Source organism: Podarcis cretensis (genome assembly GCF_951804945.1).
Source record: "Podarcis cretensis genome assembly, chromosome: 9".
Lineage (NCBI taxonomy): Eukaryota > Metazoa > Chordata > Lepidosauria > Squamata > Lacertidae > Podarcis > Podarcis cretensis.
Genome location: NC_137178.1, coordinates 27,156,493 through 27,173,513, shown reverse-complemented (window position 1 = coordinate 27,173,513; position 17,021 = coordinate 27,156,493). Strand labels below are relative to the sequence as shown.

The 17,021-nt window shown below is 40.8% G+C and overlaps 1 protein-coding gene across 13 annotated transcripts in view; it reads left to right on the top strand.

Moving 5' to 3' along the window:
* CAMK2D (calcium/calmodulin dependent protein kinase II delta) overlaps positions 1-17,021 on the top strand; it is a 140,711-nt gene that overhangs the window by 103,447 nt on the left and 20,243 nt on the right. For 5 of the 13 annotated variants that reach the window (XM_079990259.1, XM_079990260.1, XM_079990264.1 and 2 more), the window contains 4 exons: positions 1,300-1,332; positions 7,905-7,964; positions 9,683-9,724; positions 13,542-13,590. In XM_079990259.1, coding sequence (XP_079846385.1) covers positions 1,300-1,332; positions 7,905-7,964; positions 9,683-9,724; positions 13,542-13,590 — 184 coding nt within the window. The remainder of the gene's footprint in view (positions 1-1,299; positions 1,333-7,904; positions 7,965-9,682; positions 9,725-13,541; positions 13,591-17,021) is intronic. The other 8 variants (XM_079990262.1, XM_079990261.1, XM_079990267.1 and 5 more) reach the window with 5 other exon arrangements.

The following is a 17,021-nucleotide window of genomic DNA, read 5'->3' as shown; positions in this document are numbered from 1 at the left end:
AGGGTTTGCTTTTTAAGAAAAAGAAAATATATATGCTTGAATAAACTTAAGTCACTGCTTTGCAGCTGATCATGGACCAGCCATTTGGGAAGGCAGCCTCCATGTGTCCTTGGCATTCGATTTGTCAGAAGGTTATACCTCAAGGGTTGGCAGCCCTTGAGCTGGGTTCTGCCAGCAGTAGTTGGTGTGCTTTGGCGGAAGTCAGTGCGTAAGTTTACACCGAATAAAAGATGTCCGTAAGAAGCAGAACAATCTTGCAATTTTCCTGTGTGATTTAGAGTTTCTAAACTTGGGTGACCTCAGAATTCCATGATAGGGCAGAAGCTCTGTAAATTAAAGATTCTGGGTAAATACTTTGCAAAATAGCCAAGGAAGAGCTGGAGGGGGGTGCGGAGGGAATATTTCTTCTTCCCAGAAGGACTTGTAAACACAAGATAAAGCAATCCAGCTAATATTAGAAAATGTAACTTCCATTTCTTCTATTTTGCAAGTTTTCATTGAAATATGTATTTGACCTCAGCTTTTATCTTTGCAACTTTTTCTTGAAGTTTGTTACTTACCTTTAAATATCTAATTCACTGTATATTTCTCTTGGACTCATTACATGTATACCCTTTCATAATACACTTAAAGGCACCCTAATCACTTAGGTCCAACTTATCTTTTTCAAAACCAGCCATTGGCAACCTATTGCTTCCATGGACCAAGCACAAATTCCAAGATTAACTGGACCTATTTCAATATATTGCTTGAATCACTGAGGGGAATACAGGGTGTTCGTCTCCACTGCCTTCAGTAATTAGGGCACTTTACAAAAGGACATTATTCAAAGTCAACCTGGTCCTTTCCGGTGTTCCTAACTGGGTAATTTCAATAGGGTAACTTACCTAAAATGTGGTCTAATTCAGACAGCTTGTTTCATTCAGTACTAAGGTCTTGTATGTCTGTAACTATCTCTGTCAAAATTGGTCTGTTTAAACAGTAATGCTAAGTATAATTGTTGCCAACACTTTGCTAGTACCACTACACTTATGGGGGTCTTCTTTGCTGTGTGTTCAGGACTCTGTTTTGCGTTTGTGTTTGCAGTCCTATGAAGTGGCGGGTGGAGAGTGTGCATCTTATCAAAGTATTTGTTTTCACAATTTTTCTCATGCAGGAGATCCCACTCCCATCCTGAATACCTGTATATTAGGCTGTTCTTAGAACAAACAAACAATATACTGTTCTCCATGCATTGATACCTCAAATCCAACCAGTCACATTTTCTTCTTTTCCTTTCCCTCTGACTGGTCATATCAGAAAAGGAAGTCAAGTTCGAGTGTTCAGATGATGGTGAGGATCTTTATCTGCCAGATTTTTCCTCCTGTGAAATGTTCACACTTAAGAGATGAAATTCTTACATTTAGGTCTGTTGACGTAGCAAAAGGAAGCTGCAAGACTTTTAAAATACAGGCTTGTAACTTCTGCATCAGTTCAGTGTAACATGACGTCCTGAATTAATTGCTATCAGTTCTTCCAGAGCCAAGGTCACAGGCGAGGGTGAGAAACCTGTGTCCTTCCAGGTGTTGCTGCACCTCAGTTCCCATCAGCTCTTGCCAGCGTGGCCAGTGGCCAGGGATGATGGAATTTGTAGTCCATCAGCATTTGGAGACCACAGATTCTGCACCCATCTCATAGATCATGCAAATATCAGTGCAAAGTAGATGCAGCAATGGCCAGTGCAACTGTTCTGCTACAATATCATAGTTAATCAAAAAAACCCCCTTCTGTATGGTCATTGTGATCTTCTGGTATTAAACGTAGATGAGATTTCTGAAAATGTAAGAACATGATAGGGCTGTCCCTTCAATTATATGTTGAGGTGTTTGTAATATGAAAACTGAGTTATTGCTCAAGCCAGTGCCCAGTTCCTGTGAGTATTGTGCAGTATTTGCAATAAACAATAAAATTTAGTCTCTGCTTTTACCCTTTCTCTTACACCACCTCCTGTATTCCACTGCAGGTACCACATGGTGTGAAAATTTATTCCAACATTTAACTATACATTTCATTCCACTTAAAAAGAGCAAGTGCTTCTGAAGGACCCTTCCATACTTGTCATTCTGCTGATGATTAGTAAAGCTCTGTAGGTAGTTCTTGAGAGAGGTGGACGACTACATTCATGGGTATTTTACCTACAGATACACGAGCCAAATAAAAACAGAACAGACTACTACCAAACACTGTGCAATGTCATATGAATTAAGCAAATTTAAAGTTGTCCCTTGATTAGCATAGAGGACAAAGGTAGGTAGCAAGCAGAGCCAAGTCAACTGCAGATGAAGGTGGCGACAGCAGGGATGTGGAATACACAGTTAGGTGTATGTCTGGGCTAGTAGCAAGTCCAGTGCAAAGCTTAACAGCCAGTTTGCCAAACATACTATATCGTTTATTATAAGATACTCTTTTGAAACCCACTCAACAGTCCTGTACCTAATGTACCAGTCACACATTTGTTGACGTGAACGTTTAGTTCTGGAAGGGTGGGTAATTGCCTCATGACATCCTCCCTAACTTTATATGACTATAGTCAGATCAGGGTTCAAATCCCCACTTAGCCATGAAGCTTACTGGGCGACCTTGGGCCAGTCACAGCCTCTCAGCTTAACCTGCCTCACAGGTTTGTTGTAAGGATAAAATGGGGAGGGGAAGAACCTTAAACTCCTTGAAGAAAAAGTGGGATATAAATGTAAACACTACAGTCCAGCTCAGTATTCAACCCACTGTCTCTGTGCAGGTAGATATCCTCATAGAAGGACGAGGTTGAGTGAGGGGCTCTTCCGTCAAAAATAAGTAAATGGTGAATAGCATATTTTGAATTGTGCCTGGCTCTGCAAAGTGAGCTTCATTTGCAAGAAAATCTTCTTAAATTCCTGTTTCCAAAGTGTGTCCTTATAGAAACCCTACCCAAACTGTACAATCCAGCAGTGGGAGTTCTGTCACCCCACTGACTTCAACAGAAGATGGATTGTGGTCAGCATGCTTGCAAGAAGGGTTTTACCTTTTGACACACAGTTTACGTATCTTTCCATTGTTAATTGCTTATAATTAAGAATATTGCACAGCTGTTTGAATATTGCACAGCTGTTGCTTTCAGTGGTACCACCAAAACTTCCTTGAACACAAATAAGGTTGTTTCCAGCTTTAATAATTCTCAGAAATAAGTGGTAGGTTTCCAAGGAACATTTCCAAGTATTTTGTAGGGCTGATATGTTACTTTAGCTCAGGAATGAGGAACTGGATTCTTACCACCCTCACCTGTGGCGAGCCAAGCTTGTCCTTTGCCTGAGGGGTTTGAAATCAGCTCTGTGAGAAAAGGCACAGGGCTTTGTATGCTCCATCGATCAGTTGGTTGACAATACCAGCAAGCACCATACCTGATGTCATATGTAATATATGTATGGCAAATGGACTTGCCTTGGCCAAAAATTGACTGAGCTCATGTCAAGTGGGGAACCTAATTACCAAGTAGTCTGCATAATCAATAAAACTTCTGGGTCTGTCCCCTTTTCTGTCTCCAATGGGAGCTTCCCTCCAAGGGCAAGAACAGTTTTTTTTGGGGGGGGGTGTGGGGGTAATTCTTATCAAGAAAGAAAGTGCTAAAACTGATCTTACTCCCCCCCCCCCCAATTTATTTACATTTTGAAAGTGCATGTTAATTGTTCATATGCAATTAATGTTGCATCTAGTTTGATCCTACTGGTAATCTTACCTCCCATCATTACAGTAAATAAATACTTCCATGGATCTCTCAACACATTTTGTGAGGGGGCTGGAATACAACTTCAAATTGTATATCTGCACTTGTAATATACAAGTGAATGTCTCCACCCTTTTTCGATCAGAAGGATGTTCTTCCAGAGATGAAAGTTGCTTGAGTGATACTTTATATTTGATTCCTGCTCAGGATACCCATATTGACCCCTTTTGTTTGTGATCATTTTGCTTTTCTTCTATTTTTAGAATGATACTTTTATGAGGGCCAAATTATATTTCAGTTAATTTTTTCTTTTATTTATTTATTGCTTGTGAGAGCAAGCAATCCAAACCCATGGTTTTGCACCATATGTAAGGGGAGCCGGGGAGCCCAGTGCTTAGCTCAGGCAAAAATTCTAGCAAATGCACATAGTTCTAAACTGTAGTTCAGCAAGCATCATATGTAAACCAGCCTATTTTCTTATGGTACACAGAGAAAGGCGTAAATAGTGCATTTTCTTTTTCTTTTCTTTTTTGCACATGCTATCTTTGTAATTCCAAATCTAATGTACTCACTGTTCAGTAAGAAAAATAAGTGTTTAATTGAAAACACATTGTGGGGAGGGATCATGAATACATACCACACTTTAAATACCGTATTTTTTGCCCTATAGGACACACTTTTTCTCCTCCAAAAATGAAGGGGAAATGTGGGTGCGTCCTATGGGGCGAATACAGGCTTTCGCTGAAGCCTGGAGAGCGAGAGGCTCTCGCTCTCCAGACTTCAGGAAGCTCTGCGCAACCCTCTGGAGCCCGGCGCGAAGCCGCGCCGGCCTCCGGAGGATCGCGCACAGCTGCCTGCCCTCCCGGGGTCCGCGCAGCTCTGTGCGACCCTCGGGAGCCCGGCGCCAAGCCGCACCGGCCTCCGGAGGGTTGCGCAGAGCTGCCTGCGCTCCCGGTATCGGGGCAGCTCCGCGCAACCCCCCGGAGCCCGGCGCGAAGCCACGCTGGGCTCCCGAAGGTTGCACAAGCTCCCAGAGCGATGCCGAAGCTGCGCTCAGCTTTGGCATCGCTCTGGCTCCTGTTCTGGGGGCTGGGGTCGGGGGAAGCTCGGGCCCGTGCCTGGGTGTGGGGGGGAAATAATTTTTTTTCCCTTTATTCCCCCCCCCCCCAATCTAGGTGCGTCCTATGGGCCGGTGTGTCCTATAGGACGAAAAATACAGTATATTGTACGGATTTCTAAAAAGTTATTTGCATATATATATATATATATATATATATATATATATATACATTTACCTTCAGAGGTACCCCTGTGGGAACGACACTGCGTGTTCAAAATAACTTTATTAGTACATATTGCATACAGCGCTACCGGTTCTAGAAGAACAAGTAAACAAAGCAACTTAATTGAAATCTGGCTAATAATGTAGTCTGGCACCCTACCACTCTAGGGAAAAACAAACCACCATTGTTGTGCTGCACAACACCATGTGCTTTGATTGCTGTTTTGGAAATCCTATTGAATGCATTGTTAAGTCTCCCATTTTACGTATCTGAATCCTTTTCTGTTCTCTTACTGAAGGCAGACAGAAGCCCAGTTCATACATCATGGTAAGCCATAGTTAATGGTTTACCATGAATGCACAGAACACGGTGCCCTTCACTCCTGCCCTCTAACTAACAGGAACAACAAACCACTATCTCTGGCTTAACATTATACCCGCGGTATGCTTCACTCCAAACTGTGATTGGTAAGCCAAGAAAAAACTTTGGCTTAACAAAAGGTTTTATGGTATGAAGCAAACCACAATCCCCAGTTTAGACATAACACGAAGCCAGTGATGATGCTTTGTTCCTCTTTCTAGGCGTTTTCTGCACACTCATGGTAAACGATCAACAAAGGCTTGTGTAGCACCCAAGTATCCTCCGCTGTGTTACTTTGTTGAACAGGGATCTGTGCATGCACTGATCTTATTTCATTTATCTTAAGAACTCTCAAGGCATATCATTCATAATCCCATTTTGCAGGTAAGGCCAAAGGCAGTTTATTCAACACTGTGAATTCCATGGGTTACACCCATTTTTTTTTTACAATCTGGTCTAGAATTTTAATGATGTGAATCTCTTAAGTCATGTATTAAAATAGCTACAACCATTCATAAATATAATTACTGCTAATCAGGCCCTCAGCATTTTTAGCATAATAAAAATAATAATAATATGATGGTGGTGGTGTGGTGGTGATTATTATTACTAAAAATATTTTTTGTACCCCCACCCATCTGAGTGGCTTGCCCCAGCCACTTTGGGTGCCTTCCAACACAATATACAAAAACACAGCCTAATACAGGGCTGCCTTCAGACATCTACAGAAGGTTGTATAATTATTTATCTCTTGGACGGCAGGGTGTTCAACAGGTCAGGCACGATTACTGAGAAAGTCCTCTGTCTGGTTCCCTGTAACTTCACTTCTCACAATGAGGGAACTCATTGGAACTGCACCTCAGTGTCTGGGCTGAACAATGGAGGCAGAGACACTCCTTTGGGTATACAGGGCCAAAGCTGTTAAGGGCTTTAAAGGTCAGCAGCCAACACTTTGGGGAATTGTGCTTGGAAATGTACTGGGAGCCAATGTAGTTCTTTTAGGACTGGTGTTATATGGTCCTATAATAAGAAAAATACACCTTCAATGCCATGGGTTTACAAAATGTATTCCTACCATTGCTTTTTCTTTTAAAGCATGACAACCGATACTTTTTGTACTGCCTGAGTAGGTTAAAAGTGGACATCCCATGTAACAACATAAAATATTTGTTCTGTTTATAAATAGACATTACATTGAGTTTTACAAATGGTCAGCTAAGATTTATGTGTTTCCATTCTTGCTTTTCTTTCACATGTAACATTTTACCTTCTCCGTTCTTTGTGTTAGTGGAGCATTAAATATTCTGTATTACTGATCAGCTAAACTTTCTATCTTATTTATATGCAGCTCTGCAGTTTGCTCCTCTTACAGCTAGAGCTGGTAAAACCAAAGGGCAATTTTTCACCAGAAGATATGACAGCTCCTTCTGCCAGTTTTAGTTATAATTAAATTTTACTGAATCTAACTTTTGAATATTCAGTTTACTTCCGTTATGAATAAAATACTTCATATATTAAGTGTGGATCAGCATTTTAAATGCATCTAAGAACTGAAATAGTTTTGGGGGTTTATTCTAGAGGACAATGTAATTAGCTTTTCTGTTGCGTTTAAGCCTATGTCATTCTTGCCTGGTTTAAAACTACTCATGATATTAGAGAGAAAAACAAATTAGTTTTCTTCTTGAAAAGGGGTCTTCCATGCTCATATCGTGCACTCTGTGTATATCACTTGAGCACACACTTCCCGGAATACAAAATCATGCCTTTTTAATACATTCTGCTGGAAAAACATAGCTGACATCTCTTCCTGCATTGACTTGAAATGATCAATGGTAAAGAGACTCTGTAAGCTACAATATTTAAATTATGTTGAATATACATTTTGTTTCCTGGTTCTATTGAATCCCAGTTGTGTACAGAGAACCACCTTGCAGCATGCTGTAACACATCAGACCTAATTTAGGGCAATAAAAGTATTTTTGAAACAGTAAAGCTAATAACCTTTAAACATTTTATGTCCTGGCTAAATATTATAGACTTCTGGAGACAACAAAATGAAATGTGTATATGACTCTAATATATGGGCCTCTAGCTTAGTTGACTCCCAAGCTAAACTCAGACCTGGTGCAGTTTATGAAATAGCATCACATCCAAAGACGGGAGGTGGTGAATAGGTCGTTGGAAATGTAGGCCTATTCTCTCTCATTTCCTGCATTAATTGCATATTGCTTGGTTTGAGCTTTTTAAAAAAAATCTTAGTAACATAGCTGAAACCATACATGTCTATACAGCACCTCCAGGGCATTTTTTTTTTGTGAACGGCACTGGGAGAGGCTGCTATAGTACCTACTCAAATCTGTTGTCATTGTTGCCTTTGATTTTTTATAAATTCATACCTCCTTCAGTCTTTATCTCCATATCTATATCTGTGTATAAGTAGTCTGTATAGGGAGATATAGATATGATTATCTTCTGTGAGAGGTCTAAGGCTTGTTTGTTTCTATTTTTCTGCATACCTACAGATAAACAACAAAACCAACGTGGTAACCAGCCCCAAAGAAAATATTCCTACCCCAACGCTGGTATACCTGGCTTTTTCCTTTTAACTTGCTTTTGAATTCTGTTTCTGAGTTTTCTCTCCCTTTTTCCTCCTCTCTTCCCTCTTCCTTGCTCCTTGTTTGCTTTCTAAAATTTTGGCGCTTTTTTTTTTCCCCTCTTGGGAACTTGGGATTGCACTTTTTTATATATGCATATTATTTATGTGTGTGTATAAAGAGGGAGTTGATTGTGAAACAGTGTGTTTCTAATTAGCCAATGTGACATGGAAAATGGATGTGGTTGTGCAGTAGCATTGGTAGCCGTAGTTGAATTTCATTGCATGCTGTGTCAGAAAGTGAATAGAATGTGCTTTTGTGTTGCCCTTAGCTCTTCGTCTGATGAGTGTTCCAGTATTTATAAATGAGGCTTAAAAAAACTTTCTTCCTACTTTTTTGTCTCTAATGGGGATGCCTGCTTTAATATATAAGAGTGAGTGTCAAAATCAAGGAGAGCTAGCTAACAAGATTATTGCTAGGCAACAACCAAGTAGACCTTATTCAGCTTCTCATTCTTTACTTTTTTGAAAAAACAAAAAAACACAGCAGGGCTTTGCAAGACTTCACTTACTGGGATCAAGAGGCATCTATTTCTAAAGCTGGTTATATACCACAGCTAATACAGGCATCCCCAAACTCGGCCCTCCAGATGTTTTGGGACTACAACTCCCACCATCCCTAGCTAACAGGACCGGTGGTCAGGGATGATGGGAATTGTAGTCCCAAAACATCTGAAGGGCGGAGTTTGGGGATGCCTGCTTTAATATATAAGAGTCATTACTTCATAATAGGCTCTGCGGTGAATGTGTAGCTCATGAGTCATAACCTTGCTTAGGTTACTTATTCTGATTTATCTAGGCTATGCAGCAAAGCCTCAAAATTAAAAACCTTTCCATTAACAATTAGCATATTGTCAGTGGCATCCAACCTACCATGTTTTGGTAAACCCTTTTGAAGAAAGGTCTTTCCAGTTTTAAAGTACTGGCACCTGTGGTTTTGTGCATGACAGCAGTCCCATTGAATATTCCCCATGCACATTCCCACTACTAAGTATTCTGAAAAGTATCGGCTTCATAGAGTCTTCTACTAGGAATTGCCCAAATGTGTGCCTGTGTGTCACCAACCCTAGAGATACTCCTGCAGATGGCTGGAGGGATATTAGACTCTGAGATGACAGCATTTCCTACCATGAGTGTTAATCTCTGTGAAATGAAAGGATCTGAAGGTAGCAATACTCTTTTGTGCTTAGGGTTTTCTATATCTTTTCCTGAACCTACTCATCCCATTTTGGCCCTTCTTTAACCTTTATAGGCTGCATCGTCATTCTTTAGTAAATTGACCTAGTTTACCATGGTAGTTGCCTTTTTGCCCAGTGGAAACTGTGAGCTAATTTTTGGAGGTGGAAGGTTAAAAAACTGGCCAGCAGTTTGATTTGGAAGACCTTGTGAGAATTGGTGCCTCTTTAGATCTCCTTCAAAGCCCTGCACATGTGTTAAATCATGAATAAGGTCTTTGCATGCTGCTGCAGTAGATACGGTGGCCTTCCTTGCTGGCTTGCCAGTTTCATCCTCTGACAGTAGCTAACTTTGCCTTAGCTCTTGTCAGTGCTTAGCCCTTGTCATCTGGCTCTTCTCGTTCTCCTTCTCATGCGCCAGAAATCTATTTACCGAGAACTGTTTTCTCTCTCTTATTTTGTTCTCACTCAGGAGCCCCAAACTACCGTAATCCACAACCCAGATGGAAATAAGGTATTCAGAAAGAACCAATACTGTCCTGCACTTTTCAGATTCCACATTCCATTGAGCCCCCCCTGCCAAAAGAAAACACACCCCACAGTGTGTGCATTATGCGGGCTTTAGCTAGGAAATTAGCTACCTGGTATTCAGTCGTCTAGTGAAGCCTGCAGAGAATTGCTTCTCTTGTAACGGAATCCTGCAGAGAGCCCTTTTCTGCACTATTTCTAAGTTTCCTCACCTGTGCCAGAGGTGCTCTGGCAGGAGCTGTTCCACACTTTTGGTGTACATCTCTAGCTTCTAACCTGGAACTTAATGTTCTGGCAAAGAAAAAGAAGTTCCTCCTCAGATGCAGAGTGTGGTTCAGGCTTTCCATATGCAACACTTTACTGAAGTTCAAGAAAGGCACATTTGGAGATTTGTCCCATCTGTTTTTGAGCATGTTCATTCATTGTTACATAACCTTTTATTTTGGGAGGGGGCGTGTCAGGGTGCTTGTTGCAAATTTTATGATGAGTAATGGGCAGCACACAAATCATACACGTAAAGATGATAAATGCCCACACACTCTTCACTGTGCTATCTTCCATACATTCTTCTGCATCAGACTTTCTTACCTAATGCTCTCTAGATGCTCTCTCATCCCAGCCAGAGTCACCGATGATCAGGCACTGGAAGTTGTCATCCAAAACCTATGGAGGGCATCAGATTGGGGAAGGTTGATCTATAAACAGGTTCAAGTTCCCCACCTCCCCCAAATAATAAGCATTTCCTGTACATGAATAATAGTTCCAAGGATGAGGCTATTATTGGCCAGGAAAGTAATAGTTGTAACTTGTGTCCAACTCAGATTTCACATTCTTGGGGTGTCCTTGGAACCAAGTTTTTCTGTCTAGCTGAGGGGAAAACATTGGAGCCAGGCCAAAAGCAAAAACTTTAAGACTGCAAGGGAACCAGTAGAAGGGGAAAGGGAACTTACTAGCCAGTGGACCTGAAGCTCTCCCCCCCCCCACCCCCAGCTCTGTGCAATGCTCTTCTTCACTGAACTTCAGACGTTGTTCAGAACATCATCCAGATGCTCACATCTGGGCTGGCAAGGATGTTCTCTGGATTCCATGAGTATTATTTTACTGCATTTTTGGTCGTTTGTTTTTTAATGTCTGCTGTTTATGATGGCTGTGTTTGTTGGATTGGATTGCATATCAATTTCCCCCCCTTTCCTTGCATGGACATAAAAATGGGCTAAGCAACTGTTGAGCCATGGCTGGTGTGGTAGTGCTAGAACCTTGGAATTAGCAGCTTTCCTTTGCGGGAGAAAAGGAACCCATTTTCTATCCTTTTGTCACTTTTGGAGAGTTAAATTTGGACAAAAAAAGTGTTTGCCCACCAAATTTCTGGTGTAGCTCTCAGTGGTGGACATGTTGCCTATCCCTGGACTAGGTAATCCTGTAATTGGTACCCCACAATTAACTAATCAAAGAAAATGTAATGGTATGCTTGGACATCACTATTCTTTTCTGATTTATTTCATACAACAACTGACAGCTACCCTGTTTTGTGTTTGTGGATAGTACTTGTAGTTCACACTACGGGCCTTTCTCAAGCATGTATCCCAATTTATCGTATTTATATCTCCAGTTCATTTGCATATTTATTTTACAGTCTCTGGTATATATATAACATATATAAGGCAGATTGTGATGTTTGTTTTGCTACCTCCTGCTCATGAACCACATTTTGTTGTTCATATTGTGTTGAAATATGCAGTTTACAGCCTACATTCGCTAACACTTGAATTTTCGGTTTTCACTTGAATAAAAACAAAAAAACAAATGGGACAAAATGATCCATAGCTCTTTGGCATGACTACATCTACTTGTTCTGTACCATTATGGAAAATTGATAAAACTGTGTTCCCTTTCTGGGGTGTGGAAATGCCCCAAACTAAAATGAACATCATCACGGAAGTGGAAATCACTTGTAGGGGAAATCGCTGTTGAAACGTATCGTATATTGGGGGGGGGAGGGTCTGTGTGGAGCCTTTTTAGCATGATGGGAGAAATGAACATGTCCATGGAGTTGACTTGTGAGGTGGTGCATGGAATTTCGTGTGGTTGTTTGCAGATTATGTAAACATTTTTAAGATTGTGTTAACATAACCTATAAAGCATGATACATCTGTGTTCATGCCTCTTGACTCTTGAGCATTCTTAACAGCAGACAGAGCATGACAGTTTATTTTGAGTGGTTGGACAGATGTTGGGGTGGCGTGACGCTCGCTGATGTATTCGTTTGTCGTATGTCTTTTAACCATCAACATTGCATTAAGCATTGAATTATTTTAAGAACATATAAAAGAACACTGTCAAGGCCTTTTGGGATTCATGTCTCCCAGGGTTTGGGGTTTTTTTATACCAAGCCGTAGAACAAACGTCTGAAACCAGACTTTTAAATAAAGCTCACAGAAATTACTGGCCCGTAAAATTGTGCAGTATACTTGCCCACTCATGACAATTTTAATCATTTGTGTTCTGAGTGGAAATAAGAAACAGTTTTCTTGTCAACATGAAGGTGAATCTTACTTGTCTCAGGTGACCAGCCAAATTTACAAACCTGTGCTTCATCCACTTTCAGCATGGTCCTAATTCCATTAAGGAACAGATTTGTCTCACGTTTTATATTGACTGCTTGTTTTGCTCTTTTCCTTGTATAAACTTGTTTTAAAGACAGAATTTTTTGTCATCTTTGACAGTGTCCTTTTAAGCGTGTAGACTTCTTATTATTAATGCATAAAACTCTGACAGCCATCTGAGATGCTTGTCTTTTTGACAATATGGTGAGTTTAAAAAACAGCTGCCTGAGGAACAAATAATTGTAAACCAGTAGGGAATAATATATCTGTCAAAACAAAACAAAAAACATAGAAACATGAAATCGGACCACTTCTGTCTTTAAGCTTCCTTAATAACTTGCTTTAATCTTGAACACATGTCTTTAAAAAACAAAACTGTGGCTGGGATCCAAAGAGCGTCATTTATTTTTAATTTATTGCCTTTCTATACCCCCACCCCAATATTTCAAAGGTCATGTACAGAAGGGGTCCCTGGATGTTCTCCAGTCCAGGCACTAACCAGACCCCAATCTGATTAGCTTCAGCAAGGTGGCCCCTATAACTATTGTGATGCTGTTGGGGAATGCCAAGTGAGGCCTTCATTTTTGTTTGATGTTTTGCTTTGAATAGGAGACTGCCACACCATGCCTTCTGCTGCCTTTGAAACTCTTATCTGTTTCAAAAGTACTTTGTCATCAACAGAGTGGGGAAAAGGTGCTGCCACTGTTTGAGAAACAGAACCTCAAAATCCCTTGAATACCTGGACCTTCTGGTTCCATAGTTCTTTGGATCCTGGCAATATTAATATGAAACCATCGATTGGATTTATATGTCTTACACATTCCTGCACTTCTTATTTGTAAAATGGCTGGTTCTGATGGTCAGCTTAATGTAATTCACCATCCTCTGTCTAAAAAGTATCAAAGGGTTTTAAGAAAACCAGTCAGCCCATTTTTCATGGTTCTTCCCTTACAGCCCTGTGAATTTCAAAACAAGAAACTCGTTGTCTTTAAGCGTTCCTTTCCAATCCAAGCGGATTGCAACTGCTTCAAATTTGGCTTTAAGGGTAAAAGCCCATCACCCTCTGTGTTTATTTGTTTGAGTCTCGCAGTCACGTGGTCTGCTTCTGGGCTTTGCATGAGATGTCTGATGACATTGTAAATATAAATAAGTAGTGGAGTAGTAGATCAGTCAGTTGATTTTTCTTATACTTCTCAACAGGAATCCACAGAGAGCTCCAACACAACCATTGAAGACGAAGATGTGAAAGGTATTTAGCTGTACTTGTCTGGTGCATTTCTAGAATTTCTTTATAATATCAAGAAAATGTGATTTTACTACTGCCAGTGTCAGCATGGCCGTATTCTGCTAAAGGCGTAGAAGGCTGGACGTCAAATCTTGCATGTGCTTAATGACACAAACAGGGTGACCAGGCTGAAAGTTGCAGAGAGAATTAATTTTATTACTTGTTTATTGCATTTATATCCCACCTTTCCTGCAGTGGACTCAAGGCAACATGCATGGTTCTTCCTTTCACCCTCACTACAACCCTGTGAGGTAGGTTAGACTGGGAGACAGTGGAGGAACAAAGTTCACCGCAGTGACTTTTATAGCTCAGTGGGGATTTGAACCTGGGTCTCCTTCGTCCTACTTCTAACCACTGCACCACACTGCCTCCCCATATACTCTGTGCTGTAGCTGTAGTCACTTTTGCTGCTGCTAACCTTACCACTACCTGCTGGCCCTCCATTCACCCACTCTGTGGTATGGATTCCTGCAGAAATGTGGATAGGACTACATTAAAGCAAAACAACAACAACTCACAACCACACCCTCACCGTTAGGCTCCTTTTTTGTATCTTCAACAATATGTCCTGTTCTACATTTGCAGCTTCATGTGCTCATTTACCACAGTTCCACCACAGAGCTTCATATGGAAACTAAGGCTCTGGCCTGGTTCAAATGGTGATGCTCCTTTGGTGTGGGTTGGGGGCAGGCATAAGATTTTTGCCGTCTTTCCTCACCCTCTCACCTATCCTGCCCTTAAGGCCACATGGATGCACTGGCGGATGAATGTAGGGGCGGGAGGAGTGGTCCGTCCCAGGTGCCGTCTGGGGGGGGGGGTTGCCATCGCAGCCGCCTCTGGGACGCTCAGCGCTTCACGCACCCCCGGGACGCTCGACGCCCCCAGATTTATGCTGCTCCCGGTGCCAGAGCACGTAGCTCCGCCACTGCATGGATATCATATTTAAGTAGATTAAATTGAGTGTTCATAGGTCTGAACAGCATAAGAAATACTATAGATAAAATATGGGTCCACACACATGGGCAAAGAGCATAGGGGCTCAGTTAAATGGAGAGTGAAATTGGCGAAATGGAAAATATTGAAGAACTGTAAGTTAATGTTGTATTTATCATTAAATAATGGATTTTTTTTTCACACTTCTGTTTCAAACATGTTTCTTCACTACTGTTTGTTCTAAGCAGCATTTTTATAAGCAGTCTGTTCAGATGCCAGTATTTTTGTTTCCTGGCCAGATTTATCTTTTTCTTTTAAATTTCCCTCTTTTCTCCTATTACTGTAACATACTCTAATATTTCCTTAGGCCACCTTTCTGAAACTGGTGCCCTCCAGATATTTTGTACTACAACTCCCATCAGCCCCCACTTTGCTTGCTAAGGCTGATAGGATTTGTAGTCCAAAGCATCTGAAGAGCGACAGCTTGGGGGAGGCTGATATGAGGGTGTGATCTGTTTTCTTAGTCAGAAACACATGCATAGTCTCCAGCTAGTCTCCCATGAGAGGATGGTAGCCACTTTGATTGCCATGATTTCTCTGCGTGATTTTCCCCTGAAAAAGTGCTTTTTTTCAAGGCCACAATCAGTGTGCAAAATGCATATTGGTGGGTTCTGTGGCTGAAATAAGAGTTTTTTGCGGGGGGCATCAGGTGAAATCACGGCAATCAAAATGGCTGCCATGCTCCTACAATAAAAAATGGGAATGTGGTGTCTTGGACCTTGACTTCAAAGTGTTGGAGGGTCTGGCAAGGCATGAAAGGCCATCCTTCCCATTATCCATTTCCAGAGTCTCCAAGGTTGTTTTGCGGGGGTGGGGGGTGGGATATCTTAAAAGTATCCAGAGAACAGAATAATCATGAAGCTGAAGGTCACAGATAGTTTGAGCTTCAGCGCAAGATTGTTCACAGAGCACTGGTTTGACTGTCAGTAAATGGGCAGATTTAATTGTAAATAATAGGTATTTTTTATACATCCTTGCTAAAGCTTTTTGGAAAACTATGCAACATTATAAAGTTAAAAGATACTGGAAGTATAAGAAATGAAATGAAAAAGCATTGTTTTATAATGTGAAATTAGTTTCTTTGGGTATTATAACCCAAATGGTTTTGTTTTGCGAAGGGCTTGTTTTTCCACCAGCTAATGGTGCTTGTATCTTTTATAAGGCTTTTAAACTTGTTACAGTAATAATCTGATGCAATGGAATTAACAATTACGTGCAAAGAATAAATTTATTAGAGAAGAAAAAATAAGGTATTGTTTTGTGGATACTGCAGATTTAAAGATGAAATTTAAATAAATAGAAGTAATGTTGGAATTCTTAGGTGTTTTGGGTTTGTATTTTTTTAGGAAGAGCAAATATATTTGTTAATACTATTTATAGCACATGCTGTAGAATGCTTTGCCTTCCTGCGCAGCAGCTATAGCAGTTTCTTCCAAATACGATTGTGTCTTCCATTATTTATTTATTCATATATACTGTGCTATGTTTAATGGATTCCAGGGCAGAGAATAGCATAAAACACCAATATATACACTAAAACCATATCGGGAACAATTTGTGACAGTAGCCAGAGATGGGGAAGAAATTTGAATCAGTCACATTTAAAAGTGACCTCCCTAATTCACAGTTTCCAAAATAATACAAGAATCAGAATACAGCATACCTTTGAAAGTCACGCTTTTCTGATTTTGCAGTAATGTCTGCAGAAAAATGTCTATTTGAGTAGGTGTTTTTCAGTTGAATGCCCCCTTTGCCCCTTATAAATCTTCAAAGGATTTATCTTATAAATCTTCAAAGTGATGCAGGAAGTTACCGAGGGTAGGGGAGATGAGCAGAAAATGTGGCAATATCCTTGTACCTGCAGTGGTAGCCTCCACTAGATCCCACTTCCCTCGTTGAATGTAAGGATCTGACCACTGAAACCTGTTTAGTCCCTTTCTAGTATCTTAAGATTTTGCCAGACCAGAAGACTGGGATTCTTGGGGAACCAAAGTCTGCACTAAACATAAGAAGAATCCTGCTGGATTAGCCTAAAAGACCACCCAGTCCACCATACTATTGGCCAACCCACAGTGCATATGGGAAGCTCATAAACAGGACCTGAGCACAACACCACTCTCCCTATTTGTGAATCTCACCAACTGGTATTCAGATGCATTCTGTCTCCGACAGTGGAAGCAGAGCATAATCATCATGGCTAATAGCCATTGATAACTTTATCCTCCATGAATCCGCTTGTTATCTAACTTGGTGCAGGATACGAAGTTCCACGCTTGGGTAGCGATCCTGAAGATACTAAGAACATGCACACCCTTGAAAAGAAGGATTAGAATAATGGCCAAACATTAGCGTTCATCAACCTCACAGTCTGGGTTTGTCTTAGTGAAGTCTATAGGACTACT